At 48.8% G+C, this 24,094-nt stretch overlaps 10 protein-coding genes across 10 annotated transcripts; 3 read left to right on the forward strand and 7 right to left on the reverse strand.

The window, feature by feature from the left end:
- Window positions 1-95: 95 nt before the first annotated feature.
- EURHEDRAFT_447166 (uncharacterized protein) lies at window positions 96-293 on the reverse strand (the record flags this gene model as incomplete). Its single annotated transcript, XM_040783654.1, has 1 exon — window positions 96-293. One exon carries the CDS (start codon window positions 291-293, stop codon window positions 96-98), a length of 198 nt encoding a protein of 65 aa, XP_040642623.1.
- A 693-nt stretch (window positions 294-986) lies between these two features.
- Window positions 987-2,241, forward strand: EURHEDRAFT_374014 (uncharacterized protein; the record flags this gene model as incomplete). Its single annotated transcript, XM_040778594.1, has 5 exons — window positions 987-1,013; window positions 1,083-1,147; window positions 1,208-1,288; window positions 1,995-2,084; window positions 2,151-2,241. The coding sequence occupies 5 exons, from the start codon at window positions 987-989 to the stop codon at window positions 2,239-2,241; spliced, it is 354 nt and encodes a 117-aa protein (XP_040642624.1).
- A 1,821-nt stretch (window positions 2,242-4,062) lies between these two features.
- Window positions 4,063-6,833, reverse strand: EURHEDRAFT_512242 (karyopherin beta; the record flags this gene model as incomplete). The annotated part of the gene is made up of 3 exons (XM_040786048.1): window positions 4,063-6,582; window positions 6,656-6,714; window positions 6,794-6,833. 3 exons carry the CDS (start codon window positions 6,831-6,833, stop codon window positions 4,063-4,065), a joined length of 2,619 nt encoding a protein of 872 aa, XP_040642625.1.
- A 1,053-nt stretch (window positions 6,834-7,886) lies between these two features.
- On the reverse strand, window positions 7,887-10,640 carry EURHEDRAFT_399252 (putative anaphase-promoting complex component Cut20/Apc4; the record flags this gene model as incomplete). The annotated part of the gene is made up of 4 exons (XM_040779909.1): window positions 7,887-8,425; window positions 8,476-9,842; window positions 9,925-10,300; window positions 10,355-10,640. The coding sequence occupies 4 exons, from the start codon at window positions 10,638-10,640 to the stop codon at window positions 7,887-7,889; spliced, it is 2,568 nt and encodes an 855-aa protein (XP_040642626.1).
- A 233-nt stretch (window positions 10,641-10,873) lies between these two features.
- EURHEDRAFT_520147 (uncharacterized protein) lies at window positions 10,874-13,272 on the reverse strand. Its single transcript, XM_040786811.1, has 3 exons — window positions 12,931-13,272; window positions 12,667-12,877; window positions 10,874-12,599 (listed from the first exon to the last, which is right to left on the reverse strand). The coding sequence occupies exons 1-3, from the start codon at window positions 12,960-12,962 to the stop codon at window positions 10,962-10,964; spliced, it is 1,881 nt and encodes a 626-aa protein (XP_040642627.1). The 5' UTR covers window positions 12,963-13,272; the 3' UTR covers window positions 10,874-10,961.
- EURHEDRAFT_408161 (uncharacterized protein) lies at window positions 13,254-13,629 on the forward strand. Its single transcript, XM_040780763.1, has one exon. It carries the CDS (start codon window positions 13,276-13,278, stop codon window positions 13,435-13,437), a length of 162 nt encoding a protein of 53 aa, XP_040642628.1. The 5' UTR covers window positions 13,254-13,275; the 3' UTR covers window positions 13,438-13,629.
- A 2,504-nt stretch (window positions 13,630-16,133) lies between these two features.
- On the forward strand, window positions 16,134-16,600 carry EURHEDRAFT_520148 (uncharacterized protein; the record flags this gene model as incomplete). The annotated part of the gene is made up of 2 exons (XM_040786812.1): window positions 16,134-16,380; window positions 16,457-16,600. The coding sequence occupies exons 1-2, from the start codon at window positions 16,156-16,158 to the stop codon at window positions 16,598-16,600; spliced, it is 369 nt and encodes a 122-aa protein (XP_040642629.1). The 5' UTR covers window positions 16,134-16,155.
- A 464-nt stretch (window positions 16,601-17,064) lies between these two features.
- Window positions 17,065-18,138, reverse strand: EURHEDRAFT_540571 (uncharacterized protein; the record flags this gene model as incomplete). The annotated part of the gene is made up of 2 exons (XM_040787374.1): window positions 17,065-17,624; window positions 17,652-18,138. The coding sequence occupies 2 exons, from the start codon at window positions 18,136-18,138 to the stop codon at window positions 17,065-17,067; spliced, it is 1,047 nt and encodes a 348-aa protein (XP_040642630.1).
- On the reverse strand, window positions 18,129-20,524 carry EURHEDRAFT_470269 (Zn(II)2Cys6 transcription factor). Its single transcript, XM_040785300.1, has 3 exons — window positions 19,452-20,524; window positions 19,252-19,395; window positions 18,129-19,196 (listed from the first exon to the last, which is right to left on the reverse strand). The coding sequence occupies exons 1-3, from the start codon at window positions 20,202-20,204 to the stop codon at window positions 18,363-18,365; spliced, it is 1,731 nt and encodes a 576-aa protein (XP_040642631.1). The 5' UTR covers window positions 20,205-20,524; the 3' UTR covers window positions 18,129-18,362.
- Window positions 20,525-22,942: 2,418 nt separating this feature from the next.
- On the reverse strand, window positions 22,943-23,833 carry EURHEDRAFT_374021 (uncharacterized protein; the record flags this gene model as incomplete). Its single annotated transcript, XM_040778595.1, has 3 exons — window positions 22,943-23,218; window positions 23,291-23,686; window positions 23,801-23,833. 3 exons carry the CDS (start codon window positions 23,831-23,833, stop codon window positions 22,943-22,945), a joined length of 705 nt encoding a protein of 234 aa, XP_040642632.1.
- Window positions 23,834-24,094: the final 261 nt, after the last annotated feature.

The following is a 24,094-nucleotide window of genomic DNA, read 5'->3' on the forward strand; positions in this document are numbered from 1 at the left end:
CTAATAGCACGCGGATTCTCAACAGAAAATGCATCCGCAACCCATTTCCGAAAATGCGCTCAAAGTTGATTCTTCGATGCGCCACCAAATGTGTTTCAGTTTTCAATAAACCTCATCTTCAGATTATCACCGAGGAAGCGATCAATACCTGGCGTGTTGGAGTTTGTAATATCGTTGCGTATTTCTCGGGTAATCATCCGCTTGGAGTAATTCCATCCTTCATCATTATTGCACGTGCAGCGATAGAAAACCCAGCCCAATTTTCTCAAAGTCTCCCTTCTTGTTGAATTCATTGATATATCGCGCTGCTGGATCCATGGGGCCGAGTATTGGTCAGGATGTGAAGTCCCGAGAACGAATTCCAAATTTGCTTTGTAGCAAAAAAGGGAATAAACTCTGACAAGAGACAAAGAGATAAATAGCGACAACCAATACGATAAGTGTCTGCTATTCGATATATCTAAGCCGAAGTATAGAAATTTCTCGTTATGGCGATACGATGAGTAAGTATGACCCTTGTTGTACCCGTTTCGTATATATTCTCGGGTATCGCAACCCTAAATTTTTTTTTCCAGGCCGGATAATACTAATCCTCTATACATTAAGAGCGCGGACTTACTTCCATAGCAAACAGATCGATCAAGCTCTGGTGTAAGTAACATCCTCTGATCCAGGTTGTACAGACCTTGACAAATTAACGCAGCGGCAAACTTAACACAAACACCGGATTCACACTTATACTTGTCGTTTGTCTTGCCACCAAGACATTCGGACTACTACATGACATGTACACGCCCTCTGCGGTCCATAGTCGTCTCAGTTTCCGCTCGGTTAAAACTGAAATGATGTCGCAGACCAGAAGCTCAAGATATATCAAGAATAAAATACCTCTGCTTCTACAGAAATAATAAACTCGTTCTTTGCCATAGAAATCTCCTTCCGCACCTAGTTATCAAAAAAAATCCTACGTCCAGTGTCCACCAACAATGCATGATAATCAAATGAAAGACTATGTTCGTTGAGCTCCCTTCCTAGTCACAAGCTAACGATAAATGGTGACAGTCTAACTTACCCCTATTTAGACACTCAGGCTTTACTACGGTAGCCCCGAAATATATCAGAAATACGATGACAACATTGCGAGCTTGTATGTATCCCACTATCGGATCTCTATCTGTCTGCTCGTGTCTAACCAACTACGACCCAGGGTAAAAACTAAGTACGGTGAAGTCGGTGCTACAAATTTTATTGAACCACCCGACTATGAACAACAAACCCATCTTTTCGTGTATGTTTCACATTTCCAGAACTTCCCCCTCTAATTCGATTGCATGCTGATGGTCGGTGGAATTCAGATTTGAAGCGCCAATTGATGCAAGTGATAAAGTGCATGCTGTAAAGCTGGAAAATGACATTATTGTTGTGTTAGAAACGCTCCTGCCTGACGAATAGGGCAACCCCAATATTAATTTCTGGGACGAGGCAAACGGCCAAGCTTACTAGCAAACAAATCAACCATTTCCAATTGTACTTTTACGTCCGGTGCACGTTAAACAAGCAAATCTCTGACATAATATAGACCCCTGCATTTATGCATACTATGTCCAACCGGACTGAATGGAAATGGGGACACAATACGTGAGTGTAAAGAGTCTGACTATTACATTGTACGCACTACATACATAGTCAGCTCAGCTTAGCTTCCCCTCAGCTGACGGTATAAATATAAATCTACTCTCTATAGTCTAGAACAAACAAGCCTCCTCACAGCCCACAGACCCAAAACATCATTCGAAATGCGAAAATACGTTCGTTGGATCCGCCCTTCTATACATTCAATACAGCACTAACGATCGGTATACATCCAGAGACTCTACATAGAATTCGACACCAATACTGACCCTGCCGAACAACGCTACTATTATGTTAGAAACCTGTACACTCACACCACTCTGTCTACTTGCTTGTATTACCAGCTAATCTGACAACACCAGGGTAAAAGCCAAATTCGGTGCTGTGGGCGCCATGAACTTCGGCCAGATTTTCGAAAACTTACACGACTGGCCCCTTGTTCAGGTTATTTAGTACGTTTGGTCTTAGTATCCCCAGATCCTTAGGTTGCTTGGGTTTTGGATTCTGATGAATAGTAGTTTCGGAGCACCCGAGGATATCCCGCTGGAGGTTCTGCAGGGCGTGAAGTTGGGAGATGATATCTCGACTATTATACAGCAAGTTGAATAGAGGAGTTGTCTGTCTTAATGTTCTCATGCTTTCATATGATCAAACCCACCGAGTGGGCATACAGAAGTTGAAGGATCGAGTTCATAGCAAACAGTCTTACCACCATCAAGATAGGTCCATAAGAGTAAGGGCATTGAGGTATATGGTAAACTTTCAAGGCCGACGAGCCAGGTGGTCTTAAATTTTATAGGCCTACGAAACCTAACATTCCTTCCTTTCCATACATGACAGCACGTATACTTAAGCCCTAAAATGTTTTCCCGCGTGTCTTCTATGAACCTCACCCTCTACCTTCTCCAGGCAAAACAACCAACCAATCCCATTCCAACCCAGTCCACCAGGTACTCTGATCGACTTGTAAACTCCGCTTGACAGGAGTAATCCGGATCATGCGCATACAGACAACTATCCAACAAAATCCAGTCCCAGTCCAGCAAACACGCCTTCTGCATTGCCACGTAGCCACGCCTAACTCAAATGGTGTCATTCGTATGCCCAAGAACAAGATATATAGAGTTGTATACAGCGCGTCTGTCACAAGTGACTTGCAAGTCGCTTATCTTCATTCCCCAGAAGCATCGAAGCCACCAGCAAAGCACCGAAAAAGCAAAAACAAGATGCCAACATACGTATGTCCCCTTCCTTCCGCTCTGATCTAATTAGGCCAGGTCCACTTCATTCACACTCATGCCTATCCTCAACCAGATCCTCACGGCCGAATTCGAAGACTTCGGCTTCGCAGAGCACTACTATCACATTGACAACCTGTACCGTTCACCCTCTCTTCCCCTTGCCTCTACTGTTCCATTCCTTATTGCCTTTTAGCATTTCTGTTTTTCTGATATCGTACTACCTTAAACACCAGAGCATCAATAAAACTTCACGAAAAGGGTGCCGTTTCTTGCAGACCGCTTGGGAGGAGTCGGTTTATAAGTTTAGCAAAGGATTATAGGTATTTCATATCTTACGTTGAGCTTGATGCGTGTTTCGTTTGTATTACCCTGTGATATTAGACGCATACTAATGACAGACAGCTTCGAAGCACCAGAACACATATCTCTGGACGATCTGAGAACCATAAAGCTGGGCTGTGGTATCTCCATCACCATCAACCCACGGAACGACGGCGATGCATCCGTTTATTTAAATACACCCCATACGAAAAACCAATGCCATACATAGAAATGAGTATCATTCATTCTCTCTTCAATTCAAAGTTTACATGACTTCTTGGGGCATACATGACTATCTTTACCATCGCAATGCTATCACAAAACAAAACCGTCTAAATTAACCGACGTAAAAAAGAAAAGCAGAAAGGATACGGGCCGAACAGGTGAAGAAAAAAAATCCGAATAGTAATAATAAGAATGAGAAAAGAAACCAAATGAAGAAAAAAATAAACTTCCTTGGGAAAATGCGAAAGGGGAGGTTCGACTAGGGAAACGGTTCCTAGAAGGTACCTGAAGGTGGATGGGGGAAGGAAGAGGGGGGCGACATGTGACGGGGGAGAGAGGGGATACGTATGGGGTGGGGAATTGCAGTGCTAAGATCGAGGGTAGGCGATAAGGCGGAAGGGTGATTTCGACTGGGGCAGTGTTGGGGTGGCGTGCCGAAATTCAATGCTGCAAAGGCGGCATGACAATCTGCTGCAATCAACCGGTGACACCACGTCCAAGTGTCCGGATGTCACCTGCAGGCGAATGGAGCTGTCCAACAACGGCCTCGCTTCCTTCCGGAACATTCGATGCACGTGGCGTGTTGCACGGGGAGCTGGCTTAGGAACAGCAATCAATCACGGAAAAGTCGATTGAAATGCTTTTATGACATGGCAGCAGTGGCAATGTTGACCTGGCGCTTGACTTGCTCACGAGCCCACCGAGCAGTGTCGATGGTGCGAGGACCATACTCGCGGCTTGTCCTGGTCTCCCGAACAAGGGCGGTAACCCAGTCCTGGCGGAAGAAGCCAGCAAACTCGCCGTTGGGGAAAGCATCAACGAGGTCACCAACAACACCCATGGATGCTCTCATCAATCCCTCACTCCGGCTGCCAGGGTCTTGCGAGATGATGTGAAGAAGCTGGAAGATCGACTCAACGAAGGGTTGCAATTGGACCGCTTGAGGAGTGCCCTTGTAGGACAGGAGGATACCACCCCAGGCATCCATGATACCCTCACGGAGAGAGATGATGTAGTCGAGCATTTCAATAGTGATATCAGCGCTGGTGGTAACGGTAGAGGCCTGCTGGAGAACCTGAGCAACGACAGGTAGATAGGTGTCGAACTGAGTTCCGATAGCCTGGGCAATGTCACCAAAAGTTTCGAGGATGGCAGGCTTGAGCTGGTTGGCGGTGCTCCGGAGGTTGTTGAGCAAGTGGTTCATGAAGGTGTCACAGAAAGGCTGGACCTTCTCGTTCAATGCGCGTGCAATGTCGCTAACCAAGCCAATGGCCATGGAGCAGAGACCGAGCTCTTCCTGGTTGCCAAGAGCATTGTACAGGAAGGGGCTGAAAGGCTCCATGTACTTGACGAAGTCTTCTTCGAGAGCGCCAGCAATAGCACCAACAGTAGCGAACACAACATCAGGCACACTCGACTTGGGAGGAACAGTAGTGAGAACCTGAAGCATGGTGTGCATGATGCGATCGGCCTGGGGCTTAATCTCGGTTTCGAGACGCTGAACAATGGCAAGAACAACGCTGATCAAGCTGGTCTGCATCTCTTCCAGGGTGATACGGTCCTCGACGCTGACAACCTGGGCCTGCATGGGGACGGTCTGCTCGAGACGCTGGAGCATGACATCCGACAGAGTGGCAACCATGGGCAGGCTGTCGTTGGCAGCATTGGTGACGAAAGAGTTGAGAACTTCATATCCAGCAGTGCGGAGCTGGTTGTCAGCATCCTGTCTCTCAGTGAGAGTCAGGAGAGACTTGACACTCTCCTGGAAGTGCCTCGAAAGAGGGTTGGTCTGTGCGCCAATTTCACCAGCGAAGCGATCGGCAACGTTCATCAAAGCCCAGCAGCAAGAGCTGGCGATCTTGGGAGTGCTGGCAAGACCGTTGAAGAGGCAAGAGATCAGGGGCTGGAGGTGAACCTCGGGGTCGAGAGTCTCGGAGCAGAAGTCGCACACACGACCCAAGGCAAAAGCAGCCGAGTCGCGAACCTGGACGGAGCTGTCCTCCATCATACCAATGAGAACACCCAGAGCCTGCTTGATCAAGGGCTCCAGGATCTTGGGGTCGGGACCGTCCATGATGGCACCGAAGGCGGCAACGGCGGCATCACGACGGCGCCAATCCTCGTTGCGAATATTTTCCTCGACGAACTGCAAAACGGGCTGCATCACCTCACCCTGAACGCACTGAGCGTAGAGCTGTAGAGCCTGGTAGGCGGCGCGAGCAATGTTGTACTCGTCCTCGCCAGCGTCCTCATCCTGCTTGCACATGTCCTGCAAGAGAACGGGAATAACCTCTCTGCATGCGACACGAGCAAAGCCAAACAAGGGGCGCATCTCCGTAACACCTTCGGCCTGAGCCGCAGCATTGTCATCTTCGATCGCAATTTCCTCTTCGCAGACTGTGCACCAGAATTCGATGGCAAGCTTGGCAACATCCTCCTCCTCGCTCTTCATACCCATAATGCTGAGACCAAACAGAGCCTTCTCCATGTAGAAGCGCATCTTCTCATAGTACGACCCCATGATACGGTTGAGACAGCCAAAGGCACCGGCCTGGACACGGAGATCATCGGCCTGGGTGGCCTCGCAGACGACCTGCATGATGTAATTCCGCTCACCCTCATTGTCCATGTTGGTCCGAACAAAGTCGATAGAATCACCAAGAGCAGTGATTGCGGCATTCCGCACGTCCATGTTGGGCTCCTCGCGACGGGCACCCTGGACGACAGCGGTGAGGATGGCATTGGACTGGGCAGCAAGGCTTTCCCGGAGCTCGGGGTCCTGAGACTCGCAGACATACCCAATAGTGATCAAGGAAGCCTGTTTGAGTTGATCGGAACCGGTAGCGACGTTTTGAACGAGGGTGTTCATGAGTTCCGGCCACTCATTGCGGGGCAGTTCGATGGCAGCGACGGAGACGATGAACTGAGCGGAGGAGGTGGCGGCACGGGCATCCTTGGAAGTCAATGTCTTAAGAGCAAGTTCCTTAACCTGAGTCTTGATTTCGGGGGTGATTTGTTGAATCCATCTCCCTTGCACTTCGCGTAGTGTGGCCAAATCTCTAGAGGTGAAAGTGTTTTTAAGCGCAAGACCGGCGGCGGTTCTGATGTGCGGTTGGGAGGCTTCGTTTGCCAATTCTTGGCCCAGGGTGGTGAGGTAGCCGGCCTAAGCGAAGCAGATATCAGCACTCGCATTTTTTTATCCATATTGTATTGTTCAAAGGAGATAGGAAACATACAAAGTCAACCTCCGCAGCGTGGGCGAGCTGCTGTTCGGCATTCGTACGTGTCGCCGCATCTGGAAAAAGCACCCGATCAGTAACCGCAAGACAAGCCACCAACCAAGTGAGCCAAGCGAAGATAGAAAAAGAACATACCTGGCGACAGGGTACTCGCCAACACCTGAGTAACATCCATATTGGTTTATGCGAACAGAAGAAAAAAAAAAAAAAAGAAAAGAAAAGAGGTCGCCCAACTGGTCTGAACAGATCGGAGAAAAGTAAATCAAGCCAGGCAGGAAAAATCAACCGCCCAAGCGAGGTCAAAGAGACAAACAGTCAAGAGAAAGAACAAAAAGAGTGGTTGAGGCAACAAGAGGGGAGGAAGGGAGGGAAGACGGGAATTATTCGTGGAGGGAAACCCGCGGGTTGTTTTTGTGGATTATTATTATGACGCCCTCTTCGATTTTTTCTCCGGAGTTAAGGCGGAGGAGAGAGACCGGTAGTGGCAGAAAGTAACGGTGACCGTCGACACGGCAATTCTCAGAGCAGGGTTATAGAAGTTGTGTAGAAAATGCGAAGAAGCAGTAGAGAAGAGGGAGAGAAAAGAAAAGGAAGAAAGAGAGAGAGGGGAGATTCTGAGAGAGACAGAGAGAGGAATCCATGATGCTGTTCTTTTGCCCGTCCAATCAACGCCCACTGCCTACTACCATATACGGCCAGTGATTGGTCGGGGGGGACCGTGCCGCCCCGCGATCCTGCTTAGTCATCACACGTGATATCCCTTGCGAGAATGATACATCAGACTGCATCTGTACAGGAGTAAACACGGTGAGCAAGTACTGTTATGGAGACAGAAATACGTTAGAAACCTGATGAGTTACCCGTACACATATGAATAGCAGCTGCAGCTGTACTGTCATGCATACAACAGGCACAGTGTGAGGCTGTCAGCCCCTCTGCTTATTTTGGTTTTTCTCCTTCAGTCCACTCAGGTGCCTAGGCAACTGCCCACAGAGAATTCCACTGCTTTCTGTCAACAATTTATTTGCAAAATGACTCTAAAGTGGAGGATGGAAATAACTGATATTACTATACGAGAACAATATTGTGTGTGTAAGTAGAGAACTGGATTTAGTGTCAATCCTCTTTGTCTGAGTTTATTGTGGGCTGGTAGATCCTTTGGCAGGGATTACCCCTCCATACCTATACATAGCTCTATAATGCTCATATCATACCATGTTTCATAACTTCACTGAACACTCTCATCTTCTTCAACAACCTCCGCATCCATATCAAAAACCTCATACCTCCCTCCATCCCCAAACAGCGCGCAAACCGCTCTCCTCCCCTTTCTCCCATTAACATCAATCCGTCCTACCCGACCCTTAGCCCCAGCACTCGCCGAGAAAGTATGTCTAATCAGGCTCGCGTGTGGCGAATCATCCGCTAGCACATCTAACAGCACGGCTGTGATGGGCGCATTGCAGTCTTCGTATTCCACGGTAAGGTCGGAGGGGGTTTTGGCTTCGGCGCCCGAACTCGTTGCGGAAAAGGGCTGAAACGGGAATCTGAGGAGGTAGGAGGATCCATCTGTTATTGTTAGTGCTAGCTTGCTAGAGGAAAATATGGTAGGCGTACTAGGGTGAGACCAGAGGATCATGAGGGTTTCATCTTCGACAAACTGGAGTTGGCGGATGTCGCCCTCTTGGAGGTCGAGGGCTGCGACGGATGTACTTCGCGTCGAACTGACTCCATTCACAGAATCCAGGACCACACGGTAGATGTAGACTGCTAGTGTTAGCGCGCATATAGCAGAAGATCAGAAGACACGGTCATACATAGATGCTTCGACTTGATCGATCTCGTGGCAATGTAGACCGAACCAAAGCTCCCTTCTTGCGTGTCCTCATAACGCATAGCCATATCAACAACCTCCCCATCACAATCCCCATGCAGCACAAGCGGCGACCGATGCAAAATCCCCCTCCTCTGAGTCAATGCAATCTGCCCAAACACCTTCTCAAACTGCAACCCCAACCTCTTCGTCAAATCATTCAACTTTGGCACCTCCACCTCACCCCCATCCAAGCCCTGGTGCTGCTGCTGTTGCTGCTGCAGCAATCCCTTAAACATCTCATAAAACGACCGACCATGCCCCGTCGGAGCCCACTTATCAGCAGCTGACGCAGGTGGAGGAGGCGGTCTGGGGACACCCAGCATGGGAAGTTGCTGAATGAAGCGGCGAAGGGCACTTTTGGCGAGCGGGCCTTGGATGTATTTTAATGTTTTGGGGTATTCCATGATGTTTGTTCGTTCCATTAGCTCTTCGAGGGTTTGGGACATGGGTTCTGCGCTCTGGATGTCGATTTCGTGGCGGAGCCATTTGGAGAAGGAGATGAACTGGGAGAGTTCTTCGTTGGTGTTGATTAGGATGTGGTGGGATAGGAGGTGCAGGCAGTCGAGGGTTTCGACGATGGCGTTTAGGTCGGATGTTTCTAGGCCCAGGACATCGCTCAGTTTGGTGAATTTTGATAGACCGACGAGACGGCTGAGGAGGACTTCGCAGCGTTCCAGGGCTGGGAGGAGACATTCGTGTGTTAGGCGTCGAATATTCTCGTATCCACTGCAGACAGCCTTGTCCCATCTCTTGTGGCCCTGTGACTTAAGGATATCCACCAGAAACTCCTTCAATGGCGCAAAGCAATTTCCAGTAACCACCAAATGATACGTAGCAGTGACAAAATCACAATGACACTTCTCCTGCAAATCAACCTCAGCACTGCGCATAAATCTCATCGGCTGTTCCTGGGCGTTCTTCCATTCGATCTCGATCTGCTTCTGCACTTGGTTGATATACCGCAGTAGATTCTGCAGCTGTGTTGTCTTGTATGCGAGAAGCGACAAGTATCGACCAGACTTTGTGATAAACCGCAGATCGACGGTAAGTAGTTGCAGGGCGTTTGTAGACTGATCCGACGGCGTAGACGCCAACAAGGCATGAGTCGAGCTTAACGGATGTGACGCATGCTGAAGCAAGCTGCACAGATTGACATTTCCCACAGAAGCACCAATCTGGAACGACCCGATCTCGAAGCAATCAAAGATCCGTAAATGCACCGTACCGTCATCAAATCCCACTGCAAGCACATCTACCGAGTCACTGGTATTCTTCGCCGCAGAATGGAAGATAGCATCCAGCGATGCCCTGGAACTGAACACGTCATCGCTGCAAGCCGTCAACACCAACACCAATACCCATCAAAGATGACAAAAATGGGAAAACTCACTCACTCCCCGTCGCCGGCAACGTACTCAACTTCGGCAACGAACTCTCCACATCCAACAACGCCAGCTCCCTCGGTAAGTCCGCCTTCAGCAAAGCAGCCGCCTTCGCCGGATGCACATCAGGCGCTAACAGATCCTGCACGGAGATCTGACCTGCAGCCTCCTGGAGATATCGTTGTGCGCCTTTGCTGTCGGTGAAGTTGGTGCCCCAGCCTAAACAGGTTACTTTGGGCTGTGGCGTGGTAGTAGTTTCATATTCATCGTGATCATCATTCTGAGACTGACGCTGATATGCCGGGTAATGATGGACAGTCTTCCCACTGTACGAACTGATAACCCGAATCGTATTATCTGCACAAGCAACCGCCAGAAGATGTCCTTGCCAATCCAATTAGCACCGATTCCCAAGCAAGCAAAAGAAAAGAAACTCACCAGTATTCTTCCACCTAACCCCCCTGATTTCCCCCTTCCTCTTCTCCTCCTCGTCCTCCTCGTCCTCCTCGTCCAACATATACCCATGCCCATGTGCATCACCCCTAAACGACCCCCCAAACACCCTCTGCCCATTCAACCGGTAAACAGATAGTTGCTCGTCCTGTGCAGACACCAGGGCAATTAGGTCCATTGTCGGACAGTAGGTTAGGAGGTTGGGCTTGCATTTTGTGGAGAGAGATTTCTCCGCGACAAGGGAGAGCAGGGGGGTTTCTTCTGCTGCCATATTTCCTTTAGGTTTTAGGGAGATTTTATTGTTTGGTTAGGGGATCATGAAGTTGTAATTTATGCCATTTTGATACTTGTGGTTGGGAGTGAAGTGATTGGGCGTTGGTTGGTTGGTTGATTGGTTGGATGGTTGCTTGCTTGAACGGGTAGAAAGCGGTTCTTGGCGCGCGTCGCGTACAGAATAACGAACTGTCTACATTACTACTACTAACTGGCTTTTGGTCTTCAATTGTTGAAATAAAAGTAGAAATCATTGCTCTAGTTCGTTCTATAATCTGTCTAAATGCCAGCAAATAGCGATCCAAGTTCTATATAAAATCTAAATCATCCCCTGAGGTGTCTCATTTTGCCCGTTTTGCCCATTTTGTATCATGTTCTTTAAGTAGCACAATTCATCCATCATCTCCTGCATGGTCGCATTCTGTCCTGCAGACCGACCACTGTCCAGGTTCCTGTGACCCGTACCCCTCGAGCCAACACTTGTGTGGGGAGTGGCCGCTAAATCGCGCTCAACTGCGTCTCTGAAAAGCATGGCAGAATTCGCTGGACTGGACGACAAGCCAAGCCCCTTGACTTCCAGTTCGCCAAAGAACGCGGCGCGGCGTTTGGGGTTGGATTCGACGTATTCGGGGTGCTCGGTGTGCTCGTGGTCGCCGTCTTCGTCGTTGATGGAGAGGTCCGCCATGTTCAGTAACGGGGATCCTGAGACGGCTACGCGGGGGGTGGGAAGAGGAATTCCAGGAGAATTGTCGCCTGCAGAAATAGCGGGTGATGGTTGGGAGTCCACGGTCAAATGGGGCGTATCGGGGTCACCGCATTCTCCAGCATGGGACGGCTGCAAAAGACCCGGTGTCTTTGCATCATCGGTGATGGCTGATAATGGCCGCTCTTCATTGAAAGTCGAGGCGGAGACCATTGATTCAGGAGAGATCTGCTCATTGTCGGTACTCCATTCGGAGAAGCGGCTCTTCTCCAGGACAGGAGAGTGGCCTCCCGTGGATTCGTCGGTCGCTGAGAAGTCCGAGAAGTGACTGCCGAGGTTTTCGGCATCCAGCGCCTTCTCTCTGTCGTCCAGGTCCCGCAAGGCTTCGTCCATGACGGACGAAGGGGTGTTCGGTAAGGTGGGCAGTCGCTTGTCCTGGAAGTTAGGCGGCCTAGGAGTCACAGAGGTGTCTCCGGAAACCGCGATTTCCTGCACAAGCTCACGGAGAGTTGGCATGTCATTCTGATGAGAGGACTCGAATCGATCAGAACGGGTGTCCACGGTAAGAGGGCTCCGGAAGGGAGATGGATCCCGGTATTTCGACCTCATTGCGCGACGGTCCTGGATGGATAATGAATCGTGGTTGTTGGCGGACGAAGGACGCCGGAATGGCAACTCGGATTCTCTGACAGGGCTGCTGTCACGCTGGGGACTATAGAGAGGCTGGGGACCGTACGCAGCTGACGGTCTCGTCACAACGTCTTCATCCTTGGAATTGTTGATGGCCGTTAGCTCGGGCGTCGACGTGTTTAAGGACTTGAGGGCCGCGCGTAGACCCCTGGATCTGGGGGGTGACACGGAGCGGGAGATCCTGGAGTCGAAGCTGCTACCAGAGCTATGACCACGAGATTTGCCGGCTGCGCTAGTAGGCTGGGAGGTTGTCCGGTTCGTGATGAAGCTCAAAGGAGAGGAGTTGAAAGACCAGGAAGGAGCAGGCTGTTGTAGGGACGTGCGGAGGCGCGGCAGCTTGGGCTTAGGGGGCTGACGCGGGTTCACATAACGGTCCTCGGGATTCATGGTGCGGATGTCGAGGGTGTTGTTGAAGGACTGCGAGTCGTGCGTGTGAATTGGTTCGCTATCGGGGAGCAGGATCGGAACTTGAAGAACGTTGACCGGCTGGCCGGGGAGAAAGGGGCAGTGCGTTGTTGCGGGTTCGGTATCGTTGTAGTGTTCGATATCGTCGTCTAATAAGTACTAGTACTTTCTGTCAGCCCGTTGCCACCGATCAATTGCTGCATGAAGATCACAATATGGGACGCACGTAATACCAGTAGGTACCGCCGCTCTTCAGTCCGCCAGAACGAGGTGAAGAAGACCGCATCGAAGAGCCATCACAAATAATATCGGTGAATGTATAGCACCCTTTCCACAGTCCAGGGCACACTCGTCCATCCTTTCCCAGGGAGTACGGCTTGGAGAAGTTGTCCCAAGAGCCGAACAATTTGACGGATCGGACGTTAGAATCGGTACGACTGACTCGTTAGCCTTTTTCTTCCCCCTTCCCCTCACTCCAAGAATAACTCACAGGAAAAAGGTCATTAATGTCGTCGAATTCATGGTAATTGTGGTAAAAATAAGGGGAAATAAGGAGTGTGGCTTGCAATCGCTCCGAAAATCAAGATAGAATGCTCCGAGATCAATGCGTAATGAAGCGTCGTCCGCAGACCAGCCAGGACAGACAATAAGACAGGCAATAGATAGAGAAAAGACAGACAAGAGACAGTCAAATAAAAAGACTGAGTGCAATAGAATGCAAACTTTTTCGAAATTCGAGTCAGGCGCAGTGGCTAGTGATATACTGGTAATAGTCCGCGGTTCAGTGCCAAAACACCAACGCCATCGCCAGTTAAAAAAAAAAAAAAAAAAAGGAATGTACACAAGACGTCAACGAAGATCAAACGACCGCAGCGGCTACAGGAACAACAGTCAGTCCAGATACAAAGCTGTCTGCTGCCACGGAAGACGAGAGTTGTGTTATAGGCGCCGGGAGTACAGCAGATATATGGGACGGGACAGGGTCGGCGCTTGTTGAAACAGAGATTGAGCGTGTAGGAAGAACGGCGAGAGAGAATCAAAGCAGTTTGAAGAGAGAAGAGCGAGAAAGATCAGAGAGAAAGATCAGAGAGATATCAGAAATATCAGAAATATCAGAGGTTCGCAGGAACAGTGTGGCTTAAGCGATCCACGAGGCGACGGGGCAGAAAAGAGCACGTCAGAGGCTCTGTGCTGGAGAAAATTTTTGAAGAAAAAAAAAAAAAAAAAAAGGAAAATAAGAACAATAAATTAAAGATCGGACGAGATTACGGAGTAGATTCGATGATGCGCATCCTCAGTGAATTACCGATCAGGACGTGGCTGGGATCGTCGGGGACTCGTATACTACTTGCTATACCCCAGGTGCCATCGGTACACTGCCCTATTGCTTCTGTGTATTGCTTTTTGAATTTCCTTTTTTTTCTTTTTTTTTTTTTTTTTTTTTTTTTTCCATTCTCTTCTATTACAGCTCTATAGCATTCTTCCACTACAATTGTTTGTGTTGGTCATCTCGCCGTCCCTGACGATCCATGCCCCATCCAGCCACGTGAACCATGTGGCCCATTAATTTCCTTCAGGAACCACCCTTTTAGCACGGGTTAGTGTACATACAGAGTACACGCATAGACCACGACGCCATTTATTGAAACAAGCTGACAGACACTAACACAGCTAAGCTTGAACATAATTGACATGGTGCATTTCAGCTGCCCGAGTCCCCGTGCGCGGAGAAGCCCGAGAGTTGACTAGTTACTCGTAGGTACAAAGTGCGAGGCTTGCTGCCGGCCCAGCACTGCCACCATCTCCCGACAAACAGGTTGATGATCGTTCTCCGAGTTCGCCCCGAGTACTTGGTCCGCACTAGTGCACTACTGTGTGCTTTGTTGCAGTCACCGACATTCTGTTGTTCTGCCTGCTCATCCCCGTTCATCCCTGTCATATTGATCTCGACATGTTTGTAGCCTGCAGCTGTGCCTTGTGTACACTCCGTATTTCCGTACTCTAGGCGAGATATCCGCCCAGCAACGTGAATCCGCCGAACTTTATCGTCCCGCGTCCCCTCCAGTGGCAACCATAACCGACCCGCACGTCTTGTTTGCGGCCTGGGCCAATTTATTGTGGGGTTGTTGGTACATAATTACCAGTGTACAGAGTCTTCGGAAAAGAGGGCAACGATAAAAGAAGAGGACCGTCCGCTGTCAATCAATGCGATCTTCGATCTGTATTCGATGCTTTATCGAGTATCGATTGCGACGTGCTCAATCCCGTCCTGCCGCTTGTTCCGCGCTGCTCTATGGACCCGAAGGGATTGTTGCTGCCGTGTCACAACGCTCCCAATGCATACAGGAGAATAACAATGTGGTTAACTCGGATACCAAACATGCAACCCAGCTGAATAATTCCTTTCGGCCCGAAGGTATTGTCATACTCAGTTAAAGTCATCAACCCGTTGGCATTCGTCGTCCTCATGACCTTTGCAGAGACCTCGTTGAGCAAGACATGGATTATCTAGCCAATTCCTTCTGGCGTATTCGTCCAATAACCTTTCGTCTGAAAAGAATGCCTCGAAGGCCGCTTCAAAGTGGGCTTGTCGGATGACTACTTCGGTGACCGCTGGTGCGAACCCAGTGTACATAAAAGCATCATTCACGCAGGTGCGCGTGGCCCATCTCCAGATCTCCACTGTCGCTACCGGACAGTTCAAAAAGACCTCACCCCAAGAACATCACTTGCACCCAATGGCTTGACTCGCTTGTTAAAACTCGCTGTCTTCTCAATCGCCCTCATAGGTCCTTTCTGGAAAGACCTCGCTGAAGAAACATAGATTATCGACCCAATTGCTGCGGGCGTACTCATTGCCGTCGCTCTTCGCGCAAGGGTGCTTCAAAGACCGGCTCGAGACGTATTATCCTTCAGTCCAACAAGGATCGTCTGTCCATAGGCCTATACGTATATCTCACATCATGGGTGATAATTGACTGCGCGTTCGTATAACGAAGTTCACAGAAAGTTGATGTGCTCTTCCCAAAAACCTCTGTTGTGTTTGAGAAGTCGGTGACATTATACGTCCTATTGGCCCTATATAGTCAGTTAGACGAAGTCCTAGGTCTAGAGATACTTTAACAGAGTATCAATTATACAGTTCGTGTGGTCTTTGCTACGTCTTCGATTGTGACGTCTGTGTCTACAGGACATTCTTCAAATCCTGAATTTATATGTTCTTTTTACAACTGTGCATCGTGGGATACTTGCTTTTATTGGCAAATATGTACACATAATAGTACCGATGTCGTAAAGTTGGACCAGGATAGCCCCGTCGACTGCATAGATGCTTGGCTGTTCTGCTTGGTGACTGGTGGCATGATAGCTCGAAGGCTGGAGAGCTAGATAAAAACAGTCGAGAGAGGGTGATGGATGGAAAAAAAAGAATTCTCACCGTAAGTAAAAAACAAACGCTGATATCATGCGACAGATGAAGTGAATCTCGACAGTCTTTGTTCTACTCTACTACGCCAAGGGTCCGACACTAAAACAGGCTTCTACTTCTTGATTGCCTGGGTGTATCTTTTGCCTGCTGTAATTCATATGCGTTGATGGAAGACTCACAGTCACAATTTAGGCAACATGTCGGTATCTACGTTTCACCTATGCTGCCTACCCATCTTCCAACGGCCTAATTTTCTAATCCCAATTATACAGAGGCCTGTTGTCAGCAATGCAGCTCATACTTGCAACCCTCTTGCTCCTCCTCTCGCAGGCACTCCCTGTCCTTGTCCCTGTCGTGGCAGAAGAAGGAGTCGCACCAGCCCATGCATGCTCTGAAACCTGCCCAAAGGCTCATCCCCCAGTATGTGCAAAGAATGCAGCGGAAGCCTTTGAAATCTTCGACAACTCCTGCATGTTCGACAAGGCAAATTGCGAGGGACTTGATATTGTCCAGGTGGGCCTTTTTGAGTGTCGCAGCCTGGTATTCTTAACATGAACCACAATCTTATATAAGACTCGCTAACGAATAGTACCAGACCACTGATGCCGATGGCGCTCCAATCGAAGCCAATGGTATATTCCATGACATCTGGGCTTTAGTGCTCAATTGGCTGCCCGAGAGGAACCGGTGGTGGCGCTGCAAGACGAAGAGGATTGGTTGTGACCGTGACTGAGGGATTAATACCTACGGTTGCTTTGCTTCTGGCTCTGGTTATCCATGGCTTGTTTGGATTCGTTTGTCTAGAAGTAATTTACAGTTAATTCAAGGAGAGTGTTTTTCGGAAGTAGAAGAGGCATCTTGTAATAGTCCGTCCGTATAATCTCAACAGCTGAGCAGGTAGGGCAGAAACACGTTAGAAAGCTTCGAGATACTGAATGGACAGCCACTCAATCGCCCGGGGGTAATTTCCACTACACTGCAATTTACTCCGTAAGCAGACGACCAACTAATCCCTGTCAATTCCAAATCGCCTCACAGCGCTAAAGCACTGACCACCCAATAGTTTCATACTTTGATGGTTCCCAATGATCGTTATCTCGGAGTTCCCGACACTATTGATTTGACATGTCGTATCAAACAGCACTAAAATTATAGTATTAAAGCAAGATCCTGTAGACTGTGTACTGAAACAATCAATCAAACCCAACTACTAACAGCCTTGACAACACCCATCAACACTCCCTCTGCACTCAAACCCCCATACCTGTAACTAGATTCCATCCCCTTGCCCGGAAACACAACCATCTCCCTCCCCATCCCCTCCCGTTCGCGCTCCCGCTTCAAATCACCCTCCAATACCTCCAGAAACACCCTCGCGCCCTCATCTTGCCCAACCTGCAGGAACTGCACGTACAGCTGCCACGGCACAGCACGGCATCTATCCAGTCTCTTACCTGCACGGACGAGCTCCTTGACTGCATCATCCGTAAACGCACCATCGGTTATGGCGATGACGTAGAGTGGTTTAACGTAGAACCGTCGTTCAGTCTCATTGTACTCATCAGGGCTGTGAGCAGAGCTAGAGCCAGCATTACTATTTTGGTAATTATAATAGGCAATTCTCATGTTCTCCACCAGCCGCAGATACGGCTGCAAGAGCTGGTTCAAGCGAGCCCCAAACGGCGTCGGGCCACGCGGCTCAATGGAGCTGAATATCTCCCTGACCTGCGTGCTTGTCTGCAGGTTCGTGTACCCGCCTTTATTTATTTTGTTGGTAGAGAAACCCAGCTCCGAAGTATCAGAGACAGCGTGGTGGTTTAGGAAGTAGATATCGATTCCGGTGTTATCGGGGCTGTGGTTCGCGCAGATGGGGGCGATGGAAGCAAGGACGTCGGTGACTTCTTGCCAACGGCCGTTGTCTTGCATGCTTGTGCTGTCGTCGACTACGAAGACGAAGTTGTATTCCTGAAGGAAGCTTGTGAGAGTGGAGTGGTAGTCGTCTTCTGCGAGGGTTCGCTTGCTGTTTCTTTTTGATAGAATTAGGCTTTGGCGTCGACAAGGGGTTTGGTGGCTGGTTGTTGTGAAGGGATTGAGGAGGGCTGGGGATAGTGGCTTTAGGGTGAGGAGGGAGGGTGGGGAGGGGATGAGTTTTGTTTCGATTTGGACTTCTTTTTTGTCGGTTTCTGGGGTGTATTGGCGGGTGTTGGATGGGTAGGTTTGCATCTGGAATGCGCCGCTGGTGCGGTCGTGTTTGGAGGGGCGTTGACCCATTATTGTGCTGTGTATTCTTTCAGTTTTTGAGGAAGACAGAAAATTGAATTGATGTCAGGTATATTGTGCCCAACTCAATGGTGCATTATGCAATGATGAGGCGTATATCCAGCATCATTGATTCCCAATTTGGAGAAAGACAACCCCAATCATAGTACAATAAATACAAGAAACGATCCCAACGCCCGCCAAAATGCAAGAATTACGAATATACAAGTTCAGCGTCATACATGATCATTCCCAAGATCCCCCATTTCTTCCACCCGATATACGATCCCGTCTTTTCGGTCGATATCTTCGAAGAATCCAGGCTCCACGCCTAGAATCTCGATCAATGCCAGCGCCTGATCGATTCCCATTGTATGGCCAATCAGCTTGAAACAGTTTTCGGTCCATTTTCGGAGCGCATGGGTCTTATTCTCTGTTGCGCCTGCGAGAAACAGCGGCCACAGGAGCACAATCCCTCCAATATGGCTTCGGTTACTGGTAGCTGGTTCCCCAACCAATCCCAAATGGTCGGGAACACTAGCGCAGATATCAATAGCTAGCTGGCGAGCCGTCGCACGAAGCCCATTGCAATGAATCTCCAGATCCTTAGATGAATACCCGTTGGCCGAATCCGTTGATAGTCGCCGAAGACAGCTCATGATGATCTGTGTAACAATGATCTTGGAACAGCGATACTGGTTCCAAGTATGCCCTAACCATAGTTCACTGTAGATATGGTATTGATCGCTGAACAGCACGAATCCACGAGAACGGCGGACGAACTCTGCATCAATCACGGGGTTCTTGACCGTCGTGTACATGAAGTTCGGAGGCAGTCCAGCGAGCCATGTCATTAGCTCTGCTTCAATAGCGTACGCAGTCGCGAGAATCTGGCGACCGTCCGTGTTCGCCTTTGAGGCGATATCTGCACGCAAGTTTGACAGTTTCCCGGTGATTGATACCAATCGGTCACCGTAGGCTTCCCTTTGAGGCCGTAGGAACATAGCAATCCTAGAGCAGTCGAGGACCGACTGAGGGACTCGCGCCGCTCTTTGCAAACAGCTTACGATCTGTGCATACACATTAGTCTTTAGAAATGCCGCGAAAGGATGGGGCTTCGCTTACAATCTGGTAGCGTAATTGAACAAATAATCGAAGTCCATCTTCGTCTTGGAGTTGTTGTATCCCTCGTAACTCAAGCAATGCTGCAGCACCGTGGATATGATTTATCCAATTCTCGATACTCTTTGGGGCTCTACTCGTAACACACTAAACATCGTCAGTCGAGATAAAAGTCATAAAAAAAAAATAAATGCAAAACTTACCTCAAACATAGCCAGTAGAAGAACGGCAGCAAGGGTCGGATTTGCGCGCGCCTCATTTACATCTGTCACCGCTGCGCCCATTAATCTCAGCGCATTGCCGTATTCATTTTCTGCAGCTAGTTTCAAAGACGGACATCTTCGAATGCGCGCAAGCATCGCCGTACCCACCGAGACGACACCAGCCTTCATGGCCTGCAGACTAGAAGACTTATTATTCTGCAGAAACGCATCGGGCGTCGCATTCAACATCCAAAAAGCACCCGGCCATGCGTTATACCGAAGAAAGTAACAAACCGCTTCATCCTGAGTGGGTTGATAAGACGGTTGGATATGGATCGCTTTGCGGTTGATTTGCTGCACCGGACTGCTGTCGTTGCTGCCACTGCCACTGCTACCCCCACTATCAGAAGGCGTCAAAACATCAACGGTGACGCTAGGCGTCCTCTGCAGCTGCACCTCGCCCCCACTCGCTTTCTTCTCACTAGGAGTAGGACTGGGAGTACTAATCGCACGCACAGTGACCGCGCGCTTAGAAGTCTTAGTGGCTCTTCTAGTCGTCGATGCACTGTTCTTCGCTTTCCGAACCACCTGCTGGCTCTCATCCCGGAACATTAGCGACAGCTGATCCCGGTATCCCGGACATTCACGGTGGGCTTTGGTACATTGCGAACAAGCGGGTTTGGCCTGGTCACAACGTATTTTCCTGGATCGGCATTCACCGCAGCCTTTGCTCGGCTTCCCGCAATAGACCATAGGGGGCAAGGCAATTCAATTAAACAGATGAAACGTCGGATTGTGGGGTTTAACGATCTACTTTGACGTGCAGTATCAAAGCGTTCTGACCGTTGTAGGGATAAAGTAATGTAATGGGGATTATTGCGTTTGAGCTGATGACTCGAATGGGTAATCAGTGCGAACACTTGTATGTTTGTTCAGCCGCTTGGGGACCCAGTCCGTGTTTGATATCACTGTTTAGCTCACTAAATGCCCAGTGCTGTTACCGGCAACTGAATATAGCTCGATTAAGACAATGTCCATACAATAAACAAAGAAAATAATATGGGGGATATTCATAACCACCCGACGTGGAAGAGGGGAAGTTCAGATGAGGCTAAGTCTGTGCGCTAACCTAATGGGGTATGCTTGATGTAGAGCTTCATTTTACCCGATCGGGCCATCTACGTCGCGGACGTACATGATTTCTGCATAATCCACTGCATGTTACAGAGTTGCCAATTTGCTTGCTCTTGAATTTGCTGCTACCATGAAATGCACAAATGAGGTTCCACTATGCGACTGGAACAGACAATTCACCAGAGAAAATGAATGCGGACAATTATCCTAGATAAGACTCTCAAGCTCTTCTACAATGGCCAAAGGTTGACTAATGTTTATATACTTCAGTTTCTCCAGCATAATGGATTTATTTGTAACTAGGACTGCGCATCATGAGGCGTGCCCTATAGTGCCCTTGCAATTATCGCTCCCAACGCCACGGGGATAAATCCCACAGCAGTGATTAGCATATTTGACACAGCACCAGGATTTGAGTCACCACAATTTCCATTCACAATTATGAATCTCAGACAGTGGCCAGTGTGTTCTTCATGGTTCCTAAATGCCACCAGGAGATAAGAAACAAACCCCTGTCCTAATCGAATACTGAGAGCCACCCTAAGAAACAATCCTATCGCTTTCTTCACGGTGCATCTTGCGGGCCCTGACAAATTCTGAGTTACACTATCGTTAGATTTCCGGTTTAATTAACGCTGGGCGAAGGGGTTATTGACATTTTACTGCCCATGAGAAGATCCGGGTGGCTGCAATAAGCATCTAAACTACCGGCCAAACTGAGACCGAGACCAAAAAGTTAAAAAACTGCAGAAAATGAGGATGGAAAGCAGCTTCACAATATTTCTCAGATCAACGCTCTGAAGGACAGGACACCTCCAGATCCTAAGCAATGGACGCGCAAAGCTTTGTCCAAGGCTGCCCAGCATCTGGGGCCCTCCAAAGACATCGCAAAGTACGATCAGGAAAACGTACTACACGAAAGTGGACGAACATGCTCCATACAATTTATCAGAAGCCACGCATGCGAGATGAAGTAGTGTAATTGGAAAACCAGCATCACTGAAACGAACGGTGAATGGAAGGGAGTACAAGCAAATCGAAACTTGTGGCTATAATTATTATACCATAAGCTCTTTGTTAAGCCATAGGACACCTATTCTGTGCGGTCAAGGTGAAGCCTCAGTGATGGGGTTGCAGTAAGTCACTGTTCCTTCTTATTGGGCCCTTGAGTGGACTAATAGACAAATTTATCAAGAACTACTAAGTTCTTTACGACATCCACATGCTAGAAAGCCGATTGAAAGATCAGTCAGTGCGTGGATTGCTGCAGCATATCTGGCAATTAAAAGCCTACTATACTGGTTCAACCCTGGAGTGAAATACTTCAAAGGGGCAAGTAGCCGGCACGTGGGTAAGCATCAATCAATTACCGCCCAAAAATAACCACACCAAGAACCACGGCCCAAACTAAACAACGCTTATTATGGCAGGATATTATTAGATGCCAGTTCTGAGCCCAAATGTCGGAAAGAACTTGTGCCAGCTCAGGGTCAAATACGTCGATTCATGATTCGGATTCCCGTCCATAGCTAAATGCTATATATGGAGTACCGGCACATGAAGGCGTGTCTTTTACAGCCTCCGGTGGTTCTGGAGCCTGTGTCTAAGTCATGGCCGGGACTTTTTGTTCCTCTGAGAGTTCATGCTGGCTCCCTTAACCGCAATGTCCGGTGCAGAGATAGAGAGATAAAATCATTTCATTCTTGCCATTCATATTTGCAAAGCAAGATCCCCAGATTCTTATATTAAAAAAAAAAAAAAAAAGGGGGGGGGGAGCAGACCAATTTTGCAAACTTGGCGATTTAGATCCCGTGCTAATTGGCCGTTTCAGCCATATTTGCGGATTCATATATGGCTCTGCCTATAGGTATTAGGGTCTCCGATTAGCAGTGATAATTTCAGATATTGTGGAAGCTACACAAAACAACTATGCTAAGAGCCCGAAATATGCAACTATGGAACCTTTGTGGAGACAGCCAAACCTTTCCGTGTCAAGTACTGATCGTTCGGGGAGCTACGGGAAACGGACACACACGAACATACGGTGTGGTAGAGCCAGAATAGCACGAAGTCGTGGGGATTGATGGAGTGCTTCTCGTTCTTACAGAAATTTACAACCTCGTGAGATCAATCCTGCTAATCAAGCCATTGTCAGACAGCTTAGTGACTATACTTGAAGCAAAGTTGATGTAGTTGGTAGCGCTAGGGATTCTGTTCTATGTCTTGCCAGGAATAAACAATAAGATATCATTTAACACTTTTTCTCATCTCATCATACAGTAACAACCCAAGAATCACGTAAAACCCACGCCCTTAGCAATCCTCTTCCTGTACACGGCAAAATCAACCCAGACAATCTAGTACCAGCTAGTGACAATAGTCACAGAATCCTGACGTTTTCTGCCCTGGGATTTCTTGTTCATTGGAACAAACTCGGGGGCATCACCACGAAGCTTGAAACCCGCACCCTTGCTAGCAGTATTACCACCACGACCAGTCTCTGACACAATGCCGTAGGCAGATTCAACGCTGTTTCCATTGCCAGTATTTAGAGGTTTGCTCTCCGGTTCAATCTCCGGTTCATCTGGGGTCGGTTCGAACTCGTCAGCGTCGACGTGAGGAGGTTCATACTGCTAAACAGCCATACCCGTCAGTAAAATAACCATGTAGGAAAGTAATTAGCCATAAATATGGAAGGAGCATACCGTCTGCCGTCCTACATAGCGATATTCCTCCAAAAACAACCTTTTTTCCTGATCCTTCAGCTCCTCCTCACGCGCCACCATATCAAGCATCTGAGCCTCCGCCTGCTCAAGCGCAAAAGGTCTTTCCGAAGTCCAGACATTACCACCAGGGCCGTAGTACGGCTGGTAGGGAGCGGGGCCGGGGTGACCAGGAGGGCCGAACGCGTTGTCTGGGTGTCCGCCTGGGTGGCCAGGGGAGGGGAATTGCATTGCGTGAGAGCTTGAGTTATTTGGGTAATAAAAATCTCCTGTGGCCATATCGTTGGGGCCGGGGAGGCGGTTGTTGGAGCTGTTTTCGCGTCTGCGCCAGTGTTTCTTGTCAGGGCTGGGGTGGGCGTTGATGAAGAGATTGTTTCCCTGGTTAATTCACTGCTGGTTAGCTTATGGCTGTTAGGATTAAAGGTAGTAGGTCATGCTGGAGTTAGAGGACACGACGTGCAGTCCTGTCAAGAGCAGAAGAAAGAAACTGACCTGACTTCTCTGATTCTTACGCCTGGGTGGCATGGCGTCTGGTCAGACTAGACGTCTTCTGGTCCACAAAAAAGGGAAGAATAAAAGAGCCTAGATTGGGTAAGAAGAGCTGGTTGCCAGAAAGATACCCGCAAACACAAAATAGGTGATGGGAAGGACCGCTCTAAGCAACGGGGGAAAGGTTGTAAACAACGAAAGACGCGCGTGTGCCCTAGTTAGATATCCCAGCTTCTGCCGGTCTTTGTGTGAATGGTTTGCACTGTTTATACTGGTGTTTTTACAGCGCACAAATCT

The sequence above is a fragment of the Aspergillus ruber genome (genome assembly GCF_000600275.1).
Source record: "Aspergillus ruber CBS 135680 unplaced genomic scaffold scaffold00002, whole genome shotgun sequence".
Taxonomy (NCBI): domain Eukaryota; kingdom Fungi; phylum Ascomycota; class Eurotiomycetes; order Eurotiales; family Aspergillaceae; genus Aspergillus; species Aspergillus ruber.

Excerpts from the sequence above, each read along its gene's own strand:
- EURHEDRAFT_520147 (XM_040786811.1), bottom strand. The coding sequence starts at position 12,962 with ATGAATTCGACGACATTAATGACCTTTTTCCT. Across the intron at positions 12,878-12,930 it reads ACATTAATGACCTTTTTCCT|TCGTACCGATTCTAACGTCC; the intron begins GTGAGTTATTCT and ends CTAACGAGTCAG. Across the intron at positions 12,600-12,666 it reads GCGGTACCTACTGGTATTAC|TACTTATTAGACGACGATAT; the intron begins GTGCGTCCCATA and ends AGAAAGTACTAG.
- EURHEDRAFT_408161 (XM_040780763.1), top strand. The coding sequence starts at position 13,276 with ATGTACACAAGACGTCAACGAAGATCAAACGACCGCAGCGGCTACAGG.
- EURHEDRAFT_470269 (XM_040785300.1), bottom strand. The coding sequence starts at position 20,204 with ATGGTCTATTGCGGGAAGCCGAGCAAAGGCTGCGGTGAATGCCGATCC. Across the intron at positions 19,396-19,451 it reads TTCTACTGGCTATGTTTGAG|TGTGTTACGAGTAGAGCCCC; the intron begins GTAAGTTTTGCA and ends GACGATGTTTAG. Across the intron at positions 19,197-19,251 it reads TTCAATTACGCTACCAGATT|ATCGTAAGCTGTTTGCAAAG; the intron begins GTAAGCGAAGCC and ends GTGTATGCACAG.